This window comes from Aptenodytes forsteri, unplaced genomic scaffold (assembly GCF_000699145.1).
Source record: "Aptenodytes forsteri isolate BGI_AS27 unplaced genomic scaffold, ASM69914v1 Scaffold252, whole genome shotgun sequence".
Classification (NCBI taxonomy): Eukaryota; Metazoa; Chordata; class Aves; order Sphenisciformes; family Spheniscidae; genus Aptenodytes; species Aptenodytes forsteri.
The window spans coordinates 1,296,786-1,308,867 of NW_008794281.1; the positions used below are offsets into that span (position 1 = coordinate 1,296,786).

The 12,082-nt window shown below is 42.2% G+C and overlaps 1 protein-coding gene across 1 annotated transcript in view; it reads left to right on the forward strand.

Moving 5' to 3' along the window:
* Positions 1-871: 871 nt before the first annotated feature.
* Positions 872-12,082, forward strand: part of ANO1 (anoctamin 1) — a 49,611-nt gene continuing 38,400 nt past the window's right edge. Inside the window, exons 1-5 of the mRNA XM_009286511.2 lie at positions 872-1,047; positions 4,688-5,014; positions 7,288-7,386; positions 8,937-9,088; positions 10,394-10,448. Of these exons, the coding sequence (XP_009284786.1) occupies positions 940-1,047; positions 4,688-5,014; positions 7,288-7,386; positions 8,937-9,088; positions 10,394-10,448 (741 nt within the window). The 5' untranslated portion in view covers positions 872-939. The remainder of the gene's footprint in view (positions 1,048-4,687; positions 5,015-7,287; positions 7,387-8,936; positions 9,089-10,393; positions 10,449-12,082) is intronic.

The window sequence follows — 12,082 nt, forward strand, 5'->3', positions numbered from 1 at the left end:
TTGTTGTTTGGTTTTATGGGAGAGTTAATTTAGTATCCATTCAAGGTTAAATTCTAAAATTCTTGCTTTATCTTCACTCTTGAGACAAGCAAATCCTGCTCCTGTGTGGTTTAAAAAAAGGGCATAATGCTGCAGTATTTTACTTCAATGTCAAAATGAATCAAATCTTGGAAAACTTTGCCTTCTATTGCTTGCATAAAACGCACATATGCAAACACTAGTTTGCATTTTATCAGTTATCTGGTTGCTCAGTTTGTAGTGAAATTTTTACATGAAATCCTTTAGCCCATCTGTACACTTAAATAATAAGTGGAAACAGTACAGATGTCTGGCAGGTTGAGAGGGAGAAAACCTCAGATTTTCAAGACTACTTAGATAAGAAAGGTTCAGTAAATCAGATGCAGTACACAGGTACTTGAGGGGAAACCCACTACTTAGTTTTTCAGCATGAACAAGTGCTTGCTGAAGGAGAAAATGCCTACTGAAAAGGGGAAAACACCATGCCATCTATCGTCACCAGCTAATTCTCGGACTATTTTTCTTTTTTTCCCCCCTTTTTGTCCTTCTCCTGCCAAGAAATGTAATCGTTCTATGAGACCATACAGTAAACACATCCTGATACAGCAGTGCAGAAAAGAAGTTCACTGAGCACTCCTCTGGAGGAGGAGGAGGAGGAGGAGGAGGAGACCTAGGTAGGGCTGAAGAGGGCTGCAGGAGAGCTGGGAAGGGAGGCACAGAGGCGGGTGGGAGCCCTGCACAAGGGCTCATTGGCAGAAGGCGGCAGGAACAGGATACGTTTCAGCTTGGGTGGCTCTGGGAGGAGCAAGTGTTGGGATTAAAGTGTCTTTATGAAATTGTTCCTTTTCAGACGCAGACAGTGAGTTTCATGGGGTGGATTTTCTGCCAGAAGATCTCAACGAGGCTCCGGAGGAGACAGGAATGAGGGTGAACAAGAAATACTCCTGTCTACCTGCTGAGGAGAAGGGGATCCACATTATCAACATCCGAGCTATTGAGGATATAGGATATGACCAGCATGAGAGTACAGTGAGTAAAGGACTTGCAGATGTGTCATAACTGGCGTACTGTGCTTTAGCCTTTAGCTTATTTCTCATTCTTTCCATTCCCAGGATGCTCTGAAATCCTCTCCTTCCCTTTCTTTGATTGCCACCAGCCACAGTACATGCTAATTTAGTGGCGTTTGTTCTTTGATGTGAAGAAGGGAAGCAAGGGATCCTTGTTTAACCTGTAGCGTAAAAAGGGGTTGGCTATTCTCAGAGTAATCAATCTGGCTATAAGGCTGTGGCAACCTTCAAATCTCTTTGCCCGTATAGAGTAGAACAGAAAAAAATGTCTAAAATTTCACGTGAAAGCTATTGTTAACATGGGTAACATTAAACTAATATTCTGTAGCACACAATAGAGGTTAGATTTCCAGTGTCATTAATTGTGCCTTGGTTAAATTCTTTAACACTGATTTTAAGGAAAGTCAGTAATATGAATACCCAACAGGATTAGGAGTCGGTTATGTCATAAACACATAAAAAGGAGTTTATTCAGGTGAAGGAATTGAGGTGGAGTGGGCTATATAACAGATCTCGCTGGGGAGAGATATACCAGAAAAAGCAAGACTTGATTCATTGTGCTTGTGCTTAATTAGGATGGAGCATGGAGGAATAATTCTGTCAGAGTGTAAACATCCCTCCTGCTGTGGTAAAACTGAAATGTCTTTTTTGTGTCTCATTTGCAACCGAAGGGACATGAGCCTTACGTGGTCTAAGTCAACGCAGCGCGCTCTCTGTTTCAGTGTAGCAGCACTGCGAGAAAGGATGTGGCCTATGAGTACCTTTCAGCATTAATACCACATCTTCAAAAGAATCTAACCATTTCTTTCTTTCAAACAGGACCAACAGGCTTCTTTGAGTCTTTTGGCTGCATCCCTTTCGCGGTGGGATGTAGCTATTCTCATATATTAATAAATTTATTGAGTCTTTAGTATCCACAGTGCGGCACCTTCTCCTAAATGATCAGTGAGTCAGCTTTTCAACAGGAAAGTTCAAAGAAATGGGAAGAAGCTGTCATTCAGTTTCTGCAGTGTGACCTGGCCCCTTCCTGGTGGCAGTGGCTCAAAGAAACAGAGAAACTAGGGATTTTCAGTGCCACTTTTCTCCACCCAGGGCGTGCTCCAGGAGAAGAGGAGCTGTGGCCGGGATGTACTGATCTCTCCTGAGCTCCCCGAGCAGTTAGAAACATCTGGCGCGCTCGCTGCTGTCATCTTCAAGAGCCATCTGCAGTCCTGCCCATTTCCTTTATTTATTAAGTCTCCAGGACAGAACGACTAATTGCTGTCCCTCATAAAGTCAGTCCGATGCGGGTAGGAAGTGGCTGGGGTCTGAGTCTTTTGCCTGTTTTATCTCCCTGCACTTACCTGAACGTCTGTCGGCTCAGCCTAGTTTTTCAGAAATTGATGTTTAATTAATTAATAAGATCAACACATCTGTAAAAATTAAATACAATTAGTTATCTTAAAAGAAATCCCAGTGTTCCTGTATCTTGTTTACAACAACTGTTTACTTGGAAGAGGCATTATATCCTGAAAATCCAGTTAGTGACTATTTCTTATTATTTTGTTTCTACAGAAATTTGCATAAGTGAGTTGCCTGCCACAAGCAGACTGTCAGCTTGCATTAAAAAAGTGTTCTGAATTCACAGGTGCATGCCATTAATCATGAAGCAATCAGAAAGTAATAGTTATTAATGGTCTTCTATATTGTAGCTACGCTTAAGAATTAAATAGGAATATCTAGATAGGGCACAAACATGAGCAGCCTGTGCCCTGGCTAAATAAGACAGACGTGGAGCAGGGGAAAGAGGGAATAGGACGAAGAGTGAACTCCACAGTAGCAGCAAATGCTGTATTATTTTACGTTATATTTATGTATTTGGAGCAAAGGATTTAGGTTAAATGGAAAAGAGAGATGGGATCCTGAAAGAAAAGGAGAGGGAAACAGATAGCAAAGGCAGGTATGGAGCAAAGCAGCGAGGGACTGAGGAGATGGGGACCTGCAGCCAAGCTGGCCCTGGGCAGACGTGGTCAAGTCAGGCTTTGGAAAGCAATGAATGTTCAGGCATCCCCACCTCGGCAGGCGGCTGCTCCACGTACTGCCTGGCATCTCGGGCTTCTTGCTGCCTGCCAGTCCTCCTTGCTGTGTGTTACTGCTGTGCGCTCATCTGATTCCACTCGTCTAATTACTTCTTCAGTGCGCTTCCTCCTCCCTCCAAACCCAGGAAGATGGGGTTTGCTGCTTGAATTTGTTGTCTGAGTAAAACTCTCCCCCAGGCAAAAAGGGAAGAACAGACTGTCCCTTCAAGGCATTGATTTATAGTTACGGTAGCTGGGACCTGCCCTCCCCAAAGCGATGTTCAGAGAAGTATGCAAATTTGTGTAATATTGGGTGGGTTTCAATGAAGTTTTGGCTACATTGGCTGTAATATACTGTACGGTAAGCTCAGAGGTTGCTGTTTTCATCTGGGGTTTAAAAATGGGACTGTCTTAGGAACAACTGTTTGCAAATAACTTACATTTGTAGTTTTATGTATGAAACAAGCAGAAGGTGTACCCATTCCAAACGGGTTTTGACCGATAATGATTTGCAACTGATGGCCAGTTGCTATCATTTGGAGCACAAGTCCTTTTCCCTACGTGGAGGCTTAACATTCTTCTGTAAAATTAAAAGGCAGAAAATGTCCCTGGTCCCTGAAAAGCCACTCCTGTGATGAGTATTTTTTGTAAAAACAAATGCAAGTTACTAGTGAATTTTCATTTTTTTTTTTCAAATGGTCTGTGCATCTCCAAGGGCAGAATTGTGATTTATGCATGAGAAGTGCTATTGAAAGTAGAAATGAATAATTGTTACTACTTTTGTATGTTTCTACAGTTGCCCCGTGCAGTTTTCAGATAAATGCTTGGAAATGGAATTGTGTTTTAAGACTTACATTTCTTGCATCTTGCAACACTTAACACAGCGTTAATTCAAGATGGGAATAAAGCCTTTGCCGCCATCAGATTGCAAAGCAACACAGGCTTTATAAGTGGGGAAGAAAAGTGGTGAACTCAGTAAGCAATGAACCCACTTCCCTGGCTACGGTCCATCTGCATTTTTGGCCGTGCTTCACAACCAGCTGGCTCCCTTCAGTCTGTATCTAAGATGATCTCTTTCTCAGATGATAGAAACTTGCAACGATAGATAAGAGAAGTGAGAAATGTTTGCACATGCTATTAATCTATTTGTCAGAATTGAAACGCAGATGTCTTGGGTGGAAGCGCAGAAGGTGATCTTAGTGGTGATTAACCCCCAAAGGAGAAAGCCAAATCCACTAAGTAGCTGACTTATGAACTAGTGCGCTGGTGATTAGATTAAATCCCAGTCATTTTATCTATTTATTTCTGGCCAGTAAAATCCCAGCTGGCTATCAGTAAAATTGCAGGTGTTAACTTGGAAAATTGTTTTGAGTAAGTAGCATGTGGGGACTCCTCCCCACGTGCTGTTTGAAGATGGGTCATTGTGTGCTCCAGGCAAGGAGTCCTTGATACAAGGATATGGTCTGTCTGGTGTCCCTGTTGGCGTGTGTACTCATTATTCTTCTGCTCTCTCCTTCTCTCCACATCCCCATTCCCTGCTTCCAGTTATTAAATTCCCTATCCAAAAATCCAGATGCTGACTGCAAATACGGACTCTACTTCAGAGATGGCAAGAGAAAAGTAGACTACATCCTAGTTTATCATTACAAGAAGTCCTCAGCAGGGAGGACACTCGCCAGGAGAGTTCATCACAATGATTCAAGTGCCCGAAGCACCAAGCAGGACCAGCCGCTTCCCGGGAAGGGAGTGCAGCTGGAAATGGGGGAAAGCGAACCTCACATGGATTACCACGAAGACGACAAGAGGTTTCGCAGGGAGGAGTACGAAGGGAACCTTGTGGAGGCTGGTCTGGAACTGGAACGCGATGAGGATGTAAGGAGCCTTTTCAAATGGTTAAAGATAGGGAGGAGAACTGGTGGTCGAATCCTGGGAGATGCTGAGCCGTTCCTGTGAACCTGGCTCTGATCAAGGTTACACAAGCTCAGCTCTTCCAGAATTTGATTTCAGTTCTGGCAGTGCCATCCTCGCCCACCAGCTTAATTCGCTTCACAGGAATGGGCTGTAGTGTTGTTAATGCCCCGATGAGGTGAAGTTTCTTACTTTTCTTGGCCAGGACGCGTGGCACATCCAGTATTGCAACACAGCTTGTTGATGTGTTGCCGTATCTAGAAGTGAGGCTTAAATGCTCTCAAGACTAATCCCAGTTTGGTGGGTTTACAGTATGCTGTGGTTTGGATCCACTGGTAATTCCAGTTCTGATGAAAAATACCTGATACAGACAGTGACAGTTTTATACCTCAGTATTGACTTCAAGAGAACTAAATTTGTTCAGGAGGCTCTGGTACATGCCCTAGCTCGAGCACGTGGGTCTGTATTACAGTTTGCTCTTTCCATTCTTAGATATGAACAGTACAGCTTGTAACGTCTTTCACCTGTACTCTGAAAACAGTATATTCTATTAAAAGACCATTAGACTATATAAAAAATGATGTGTGTGAAGTACTGCCAGTGTGTGATTAGTAGAAATAGGCACAGCCGTATTAATTTCAAAGAAAGCTATTACAATTAACTGATCCAACCAATATGGCTGAAACTCCTGTGAGAGAGGGTAAACATTTATGCTGGTTTTAGTTACAGGATCTAAAAGTTGAGATTAAACATCTAGACCTGTGATCAGAGTGTTAAAAAAAAAAAAATCTGCCACCTATTACTCACAAATTAAAGGCGTGTACATAATGAGATATAGATAGATATATAAATAAAATATATATTTTGCATGGTATAATGCAAAAAAACCTTTCACTTCTTTCTCCCCCAGGTGAAAATAAGACTTGCTTTCTGTCAAACTTGCAAGTTGTTGTAGTGAACTGGAAGCTTGCCTGTGCCGAGTCATAGATATTTAAGTCCTTTGCAAGGTGGGAGGTCCCCGCCTATGACATGTAATACGATTTCATGATGCAGAAGGGCTCAGGGTTCAAGCCAGGACACCGTAAAAGAGAGAGAACCCTGTCCTTTCAGTACAAGATACCAAACCAGCTCAGGAACGTACAGAGATGAAAGCAAGCTGCGGGGATTTACATCAGCTTCCATATCCAGCACATCAGTGGAGGGGGAAAAACCTGCAATCACTTGGGCTTGAAAAGCATGCCATGAAATTGCGTAGGAGGCTTTACTAATTGCAAAAAGAGCACAGGTTTCTTCAACAGATGATGTTTACTAAGTCACTTAAACTCTCTTCAATGAAGTAAATTCAAAGGTGGTTTGGAAGCCATGCCTTATGGGAAGGCTGGCAGTTATTTATGTCTTCTGAGTAACCGATTTCTAGACAGTGCAGAATATAGCTGCGTGAAAGCTAGTTATTATAGTAACTGCCTGAGTTGATACAGCAGCAAGATTAGAAAGATTCGTTGAAGTTTCTTTCTCTTCTGTTTGCTGAATGCTTGCTAGTTTGATATCATTTGTCCAATGGCTTCGAAATGATTGCTCCCGTGGGAGTAAATACGGGTGTATGCGGGAGTGCCAGAAGCAAACCCCTATGTCCAGCCATCTAGAACAGAGCTCAGAGAACTAGTGGGGTGCAAGCATGCTGCTCATGCTAGCGTTAACATTTATCTTTTGTTTTTCTTTTGTTTTGTTGAATTCTTCCTAGCAGTTTTCCTAATGAAAATGTGTAGTGTTTTAATGTAGATATTCACATCTGTATCTGCGGCTGCTTCGTTCTTACTGCAGTTCTGGTCCTTTGAGATACTGAGCAGCTCTTAGGAGGCAGCAGGGACTCTCTCAGCTCCGTTAATTACAACGCACTCACAAAATCATACCATTTGGCTGGATGCCTGTGCCTCAAATTTCACTGTCTCAGTCTGTATTTGTGTCCGTAGTCATTAGCTTTTATTTCCCAAACAATTTTTATCTGTTTAACCTTGCGGTAATTGTTCTGGAAGACAATAGCATTTTTGAGTCACATTTTATAGCAGCTCAGCACGGAGAGGTGTTCAGTGATTGTCCTGTTGTTGGAATCTAGCTGTCTCAAATGAGATTTAGCATGTTGGCGGTAATAGACTGTTCCTTAAATATGTATGAAACTCAAGGGGAAAAATACTTGATTTCCTCTCATGAGTAACCTTTTCTCTTGCTTTTTTTTTAAGACTAAAATCCATGGGGTTGGATTTGTAAAAATACACGCACCGTGGCACGTATTGTGTCGAGAGGCAGAATTTCTTAAGCTCAAGATGCCCACAAAAAAGGTGAGTCCTGATTTTCTTTTTTTCCTCTGGAAGGCATAGTTTAAACATATGTTCGTCTCTGAGCACCTTACAAATGTGGACTTTTCTTCCCACAAGCATTTTTAAAATAGTTAACCAATCTGTACAGAAAATGAGAGTCACAAACTTGCTTGCTTGGGACAGCAGAAAGAATAACTGGAAGGAGGAATGGAAATCAAGAATTCCCAGCCGCTACCGCTGTCTGTACATGATGCGAGTGATTTCATACAATGCCTCATCCTCTCAGCGTGTTTTAAAAGAAGAGGTTGCAATTGATGATGAAATTTAGGTGTGCATTTTGGAGGTTTTTTCTCACCCGAAACGCTAGACTGCTGAAAATGAATGTAAGAGTAACAGTTTGTGTGCAGTAGTCTTGCTGGGTTTAGTGACTCTTCATATACATCGTTAGTCATATTTGCAGGAGTTGGGACTACTCTTCTACAAAATAAATTACCTTTCAGAATATTTTAAATATCATTAAAGAAATGGCAGTATATTTTTATCAATTCTAAATCATCTGTGATAGATAGCTACCTGTTCAGTGAGCACAGCTTAGAGATGGATTAATATTTAAACACATACTAAGTGCATGTCCCAGACTGCAGAGGGAAGTCTATAATGGAGCAAGAGACAGTCTCAAAGCCCAGCGTCATTTATTACCACACCTTTGGTTTGGATTTCATATTAATCCCCATTATTGCCTCACTTAGCACCAATTCTTAATCAGAAGCACAATTAGATAAAAGAAGTCTGTTGTGATCCTGCGGTTAAAGCTGCTTTGCCGTAAAAGAAAAGTTAGGTTGGGCATTTTGTGGGGTTTTCTTTTGTGTTGAAGAGGCCACCTAAGCCTGCAGGCATTGCCCGGGAGAAGCGATGTGCCTGAGAACACCCTCAGACCCCTAAAGCCGTATTTCCAGCCGAGCATCTTCCTGCGGTGGGAGCCCTGCCCTGGAACCGCACATAGTTTCTGTGGCTCAGAGAGGGAAGCCTGTAATCCTCTTTTGTGACCTGCTAACACAGTTCCTGCATTTAGTGCTACAGAACTGCAATAGGCGATTCAAGATATTTTGGTTCCTTTATATGGAAGAGGGGAAGCTCCTGAAACCTGCAGAATATTCTCAGGAGAGCCCCCTGGGAGAGGAGACCACTTCTGTTGTTTTGCACAGGGGCTCCGTAGCTCCTTCATTTCTTTGTCCCATTGCACCAAGAAAATAGTAAATGCCAGAGGAGCGGGTGTCTCGGGAGCCAGTGCCAAGTACATCTCCGCTGAACACCCCGGCCTGATTATTTGGAACCAAACACGGGCCATGCTTTGGCTCAGAGGAAGAGCAGTAGGCTTCCTCTGCTTGCCTTGGTTTGACTTTCCCATCCATCTATGTGTTTCTGAATGTTTTCAAGAAGGTAAGCTATACTCCTCGATAATTTGTTCTGATGTATTTATTCAATTGATGGTTTATTCATTACAGTTCACTCTCTCTTATGGATAACCAGAAAGCAATACAGTTTTACTGTTTTTCTCTTTGCCCACTCAGATGTATCAGATCAATCAGACCCATGGACTTCTGAAAAAGATTAACTCTGTAATTCAAAAAATAACAGAGCCCATCCAGCCAAAAGTAGCAGAACACAAACCTCAGACGGTGAAGCGCCTCTCCTACCCCTTCTCCAGAGAGAAACAGCACCTGTAAGTGAAAGCTTTCTGTAAATGTCCACGTCAACAGGTTCCAGCCTTCCTGATAGCAGCTGAGGCACCAAAAGGTGAAAGGGAAAATGAACGCCAACACTTTGTTAGTGGTTACTGTAAAGGATATTTCCATTTTGCAGTAAATTTACTTTTTTTTTTTTTCTTTTTTGGCTCGCTGTTGAGGAATGAGGCTTTGTAGAGCCCCCCTGTGAAAGCTCTGTGCTGCTGTTGTGGTCTATAACACGTATCTATATAACTATACACATCAACTGTTAGACTGCCAAACAAGATTTATAATGTGGTTTACAATAGTCTCTTTTCCATGTGAAATAAAACGCTCAGTAAAATCGGTAGCCAGAGATGCGGGTTGATAAATTTCAGAATAATTTCGTTCATCTGGTGTGGGCAGCTCACACACGTACTGCCAACCAGGCCTTGACTTTGGAAATGCTATGAAGTCCGTGGTAGCTTTGCCATCGATTTCAGATCGGTAAGAATAGCTGTAAACGTGGGTGTAGGAAAAAATGATAAGGTGGGGCCCAGCCAAAGTTTCGACTGCCCTGGATTGCTTTGCTGCTGCTTTTCCTTGGCCAGCATCCCAGAGGAGAAGCTTTGAAGGCTGTGTTTATGTATGTGCCAGCTGGAACAAATAACAGTCCGAGGGCAGGATTTCTTCACTGTACATACAGGGTTTTTAGTTTTTAATCAAGGGATGCAGAACACTGATGGAGTTGTGTATGTTAGTTGGGCCAGTCAACGTATGTGACATTTGACATGTTCTTGGACTTGCAGGAAATGTATTTGTATATGTATTTGCGTGTAGGATGTTTCCTACAGCAAAGGAGCCTGGTGGCTCAGAGAAAGCCCAAAAGATGCTCCTTAGCTTAGGCGTGGATGTGCCTTACGCTGTTTGCAGTGGTGGCTTTTTTCTGCGAGACCGCCTGTGTGTCTGCTGAACAAGGGAGGCAAGAGTGGCCTCACGGCATTTAAGGTACAGACAAAATGTAAAGGTCATTAGGAGAAATTCAAGGCCAGCAGTGGTCGGGAATTTGACTTAAAAGAGCATCAACAGTCTCTTTCGTGCAGAAAAACCTATAAGTATGTAAAACCAGTGAAACGTATAAGCGGCCTCTTTAAAATATGAGAGTTGGGATGGACTTTCTTTTTAACGAGGTTTCTACAAGCTATTCTTTGTTAGCTATGAGAGATCCCCAGGAGAAATGAAAATATTGAAGGGGTCAACAAGAGCAGGAAATTACTGGCTTTTTTTTTAACCTAATGGGCTTCCTTCTAATCTTTTAACAGATTTGATTTGTCTGACAGAGATTCCTTCTTTGACAGCAAAACGAGAAGCACTATAGTAAGTACTGTATATACATAATTTATGGTGGATAGTGCCTTAGTCATGGTGTTAATAGCCCCTTTGCCAGCTTTAGTGCAATGCCTGTTGCAAGTTTGCCTTTCTTAACCAAATGCCAGGGATCGCCTGTGACATCAGTTACTGAACTTATAAATAAAGCATTTCCAGCTTAGCTTATGTAATGAACACTCTTTGCTGCTAACAGGTTGCTGCCTTTTGGAAAATGATTTTGATCTTCTTTCTAGTTCACAGTTAATCTGAGACATAGTTTCTTAGTAGACATATCACCAGAAAGGAATAGATTTAGATTCTACCGCTGGTTCTGCCAGCACCCCTGTGACTCGTTTACCTTTTTGTAACTCTACGTGGCTCTTTTTATAAAATGCTGGGAAATCTCCCAAGTCAAATTCCAATGAAACAGCCACGTCTTTACGGGGAATATTATTTATAGGTTTGGGGGGCAATTCTCTAGAATGGTGTTAAAAGTGTTGAGGCTTATGATTTTTATTTAACATCGTTTAATATTGTTTATGATTTTTATTTAACGTTAAAGTTTACGTGAAGCAAATGCAACAAGGGCAGAAAATTGCATCTTGTTCTGATTGTTTATGCATCTGTTCACCTCTGTTACGCTAGCAAGTGTGATGTACATGTACGCAGCACTGGGACTGGGCTGAGCCGTTCCTGCCTTCGTGTTGGAGGGTCTCTCTACTCCTTCAGTGCTAGCATGGGACTTTTAAACTTCTGCAGTAATTAAACTTCTGCAGTTCCCTTACAGAAATGAAGCCTAATACAGGAATACGATATCACAAACTGCATTTGAGTGCTTCCGTGTGACTTACAGAACATAAAATAGAGTGGGGGAGAAGGTGTAGCCTCCTTTATAGCCACTGTGGGGGGAATTGAAAGGACAGCTCACATGACATCCAGGGCAGTTGGAAGGGACCATGCCAAGCAGCACTTGCTGCAACACTTTTCAAAGCATAACGTGGACTCTTTGCCCCATTCCACTGCTGCTAATCGGTGCGTTGGAATGTGACTGTGAGCGTGCTTTTATCTTATATTTAACATCAGCCTTTTGGATGCTAAGTGGTTTCAAAAAGAGCTTATATCACAATTATAGCTGTCTTATTGCTACGGTGATAAGGGGTGTAAGATACCCAACTTCTCTTTCCTGCTTTGAAATTCCAGTGTGCGGACCCCATGATGTAGTTCCCCTGTAGCCTGAAGTGCGCTGATTTGATGTGAGCGCAGGTTATCAGGGCTAGGTGAGTTTGACCAGGGAAAGCAGAGGCAGCAGCACAGAAATGGAAAAGACGACGACAAACACTGAATTGGTTTATTTGCGATAAAACATTTCATTTGAGAGTGGAAAAAAGCATAGCTTTTGTTTGTAGACTTTCTTTTATATGTCTAGATATATAGTAAAAAAACTTGTAAGTACAAGAAACTTAAGGGAGCAAATGAAGAGTTAAAATTCATGACGACAAGCTGTCTGAGAAAGGTAGCAAGACAAAATGGCACCATAGGACAAGAGGGTGAGCAAGACTAACTGAAAAATGGACTGAGACAAAAGGAGCTCATAGCAGAGGCTGGGAGGAAGAGGAGGGATGGAGGTTTTTTAAACCATCAAG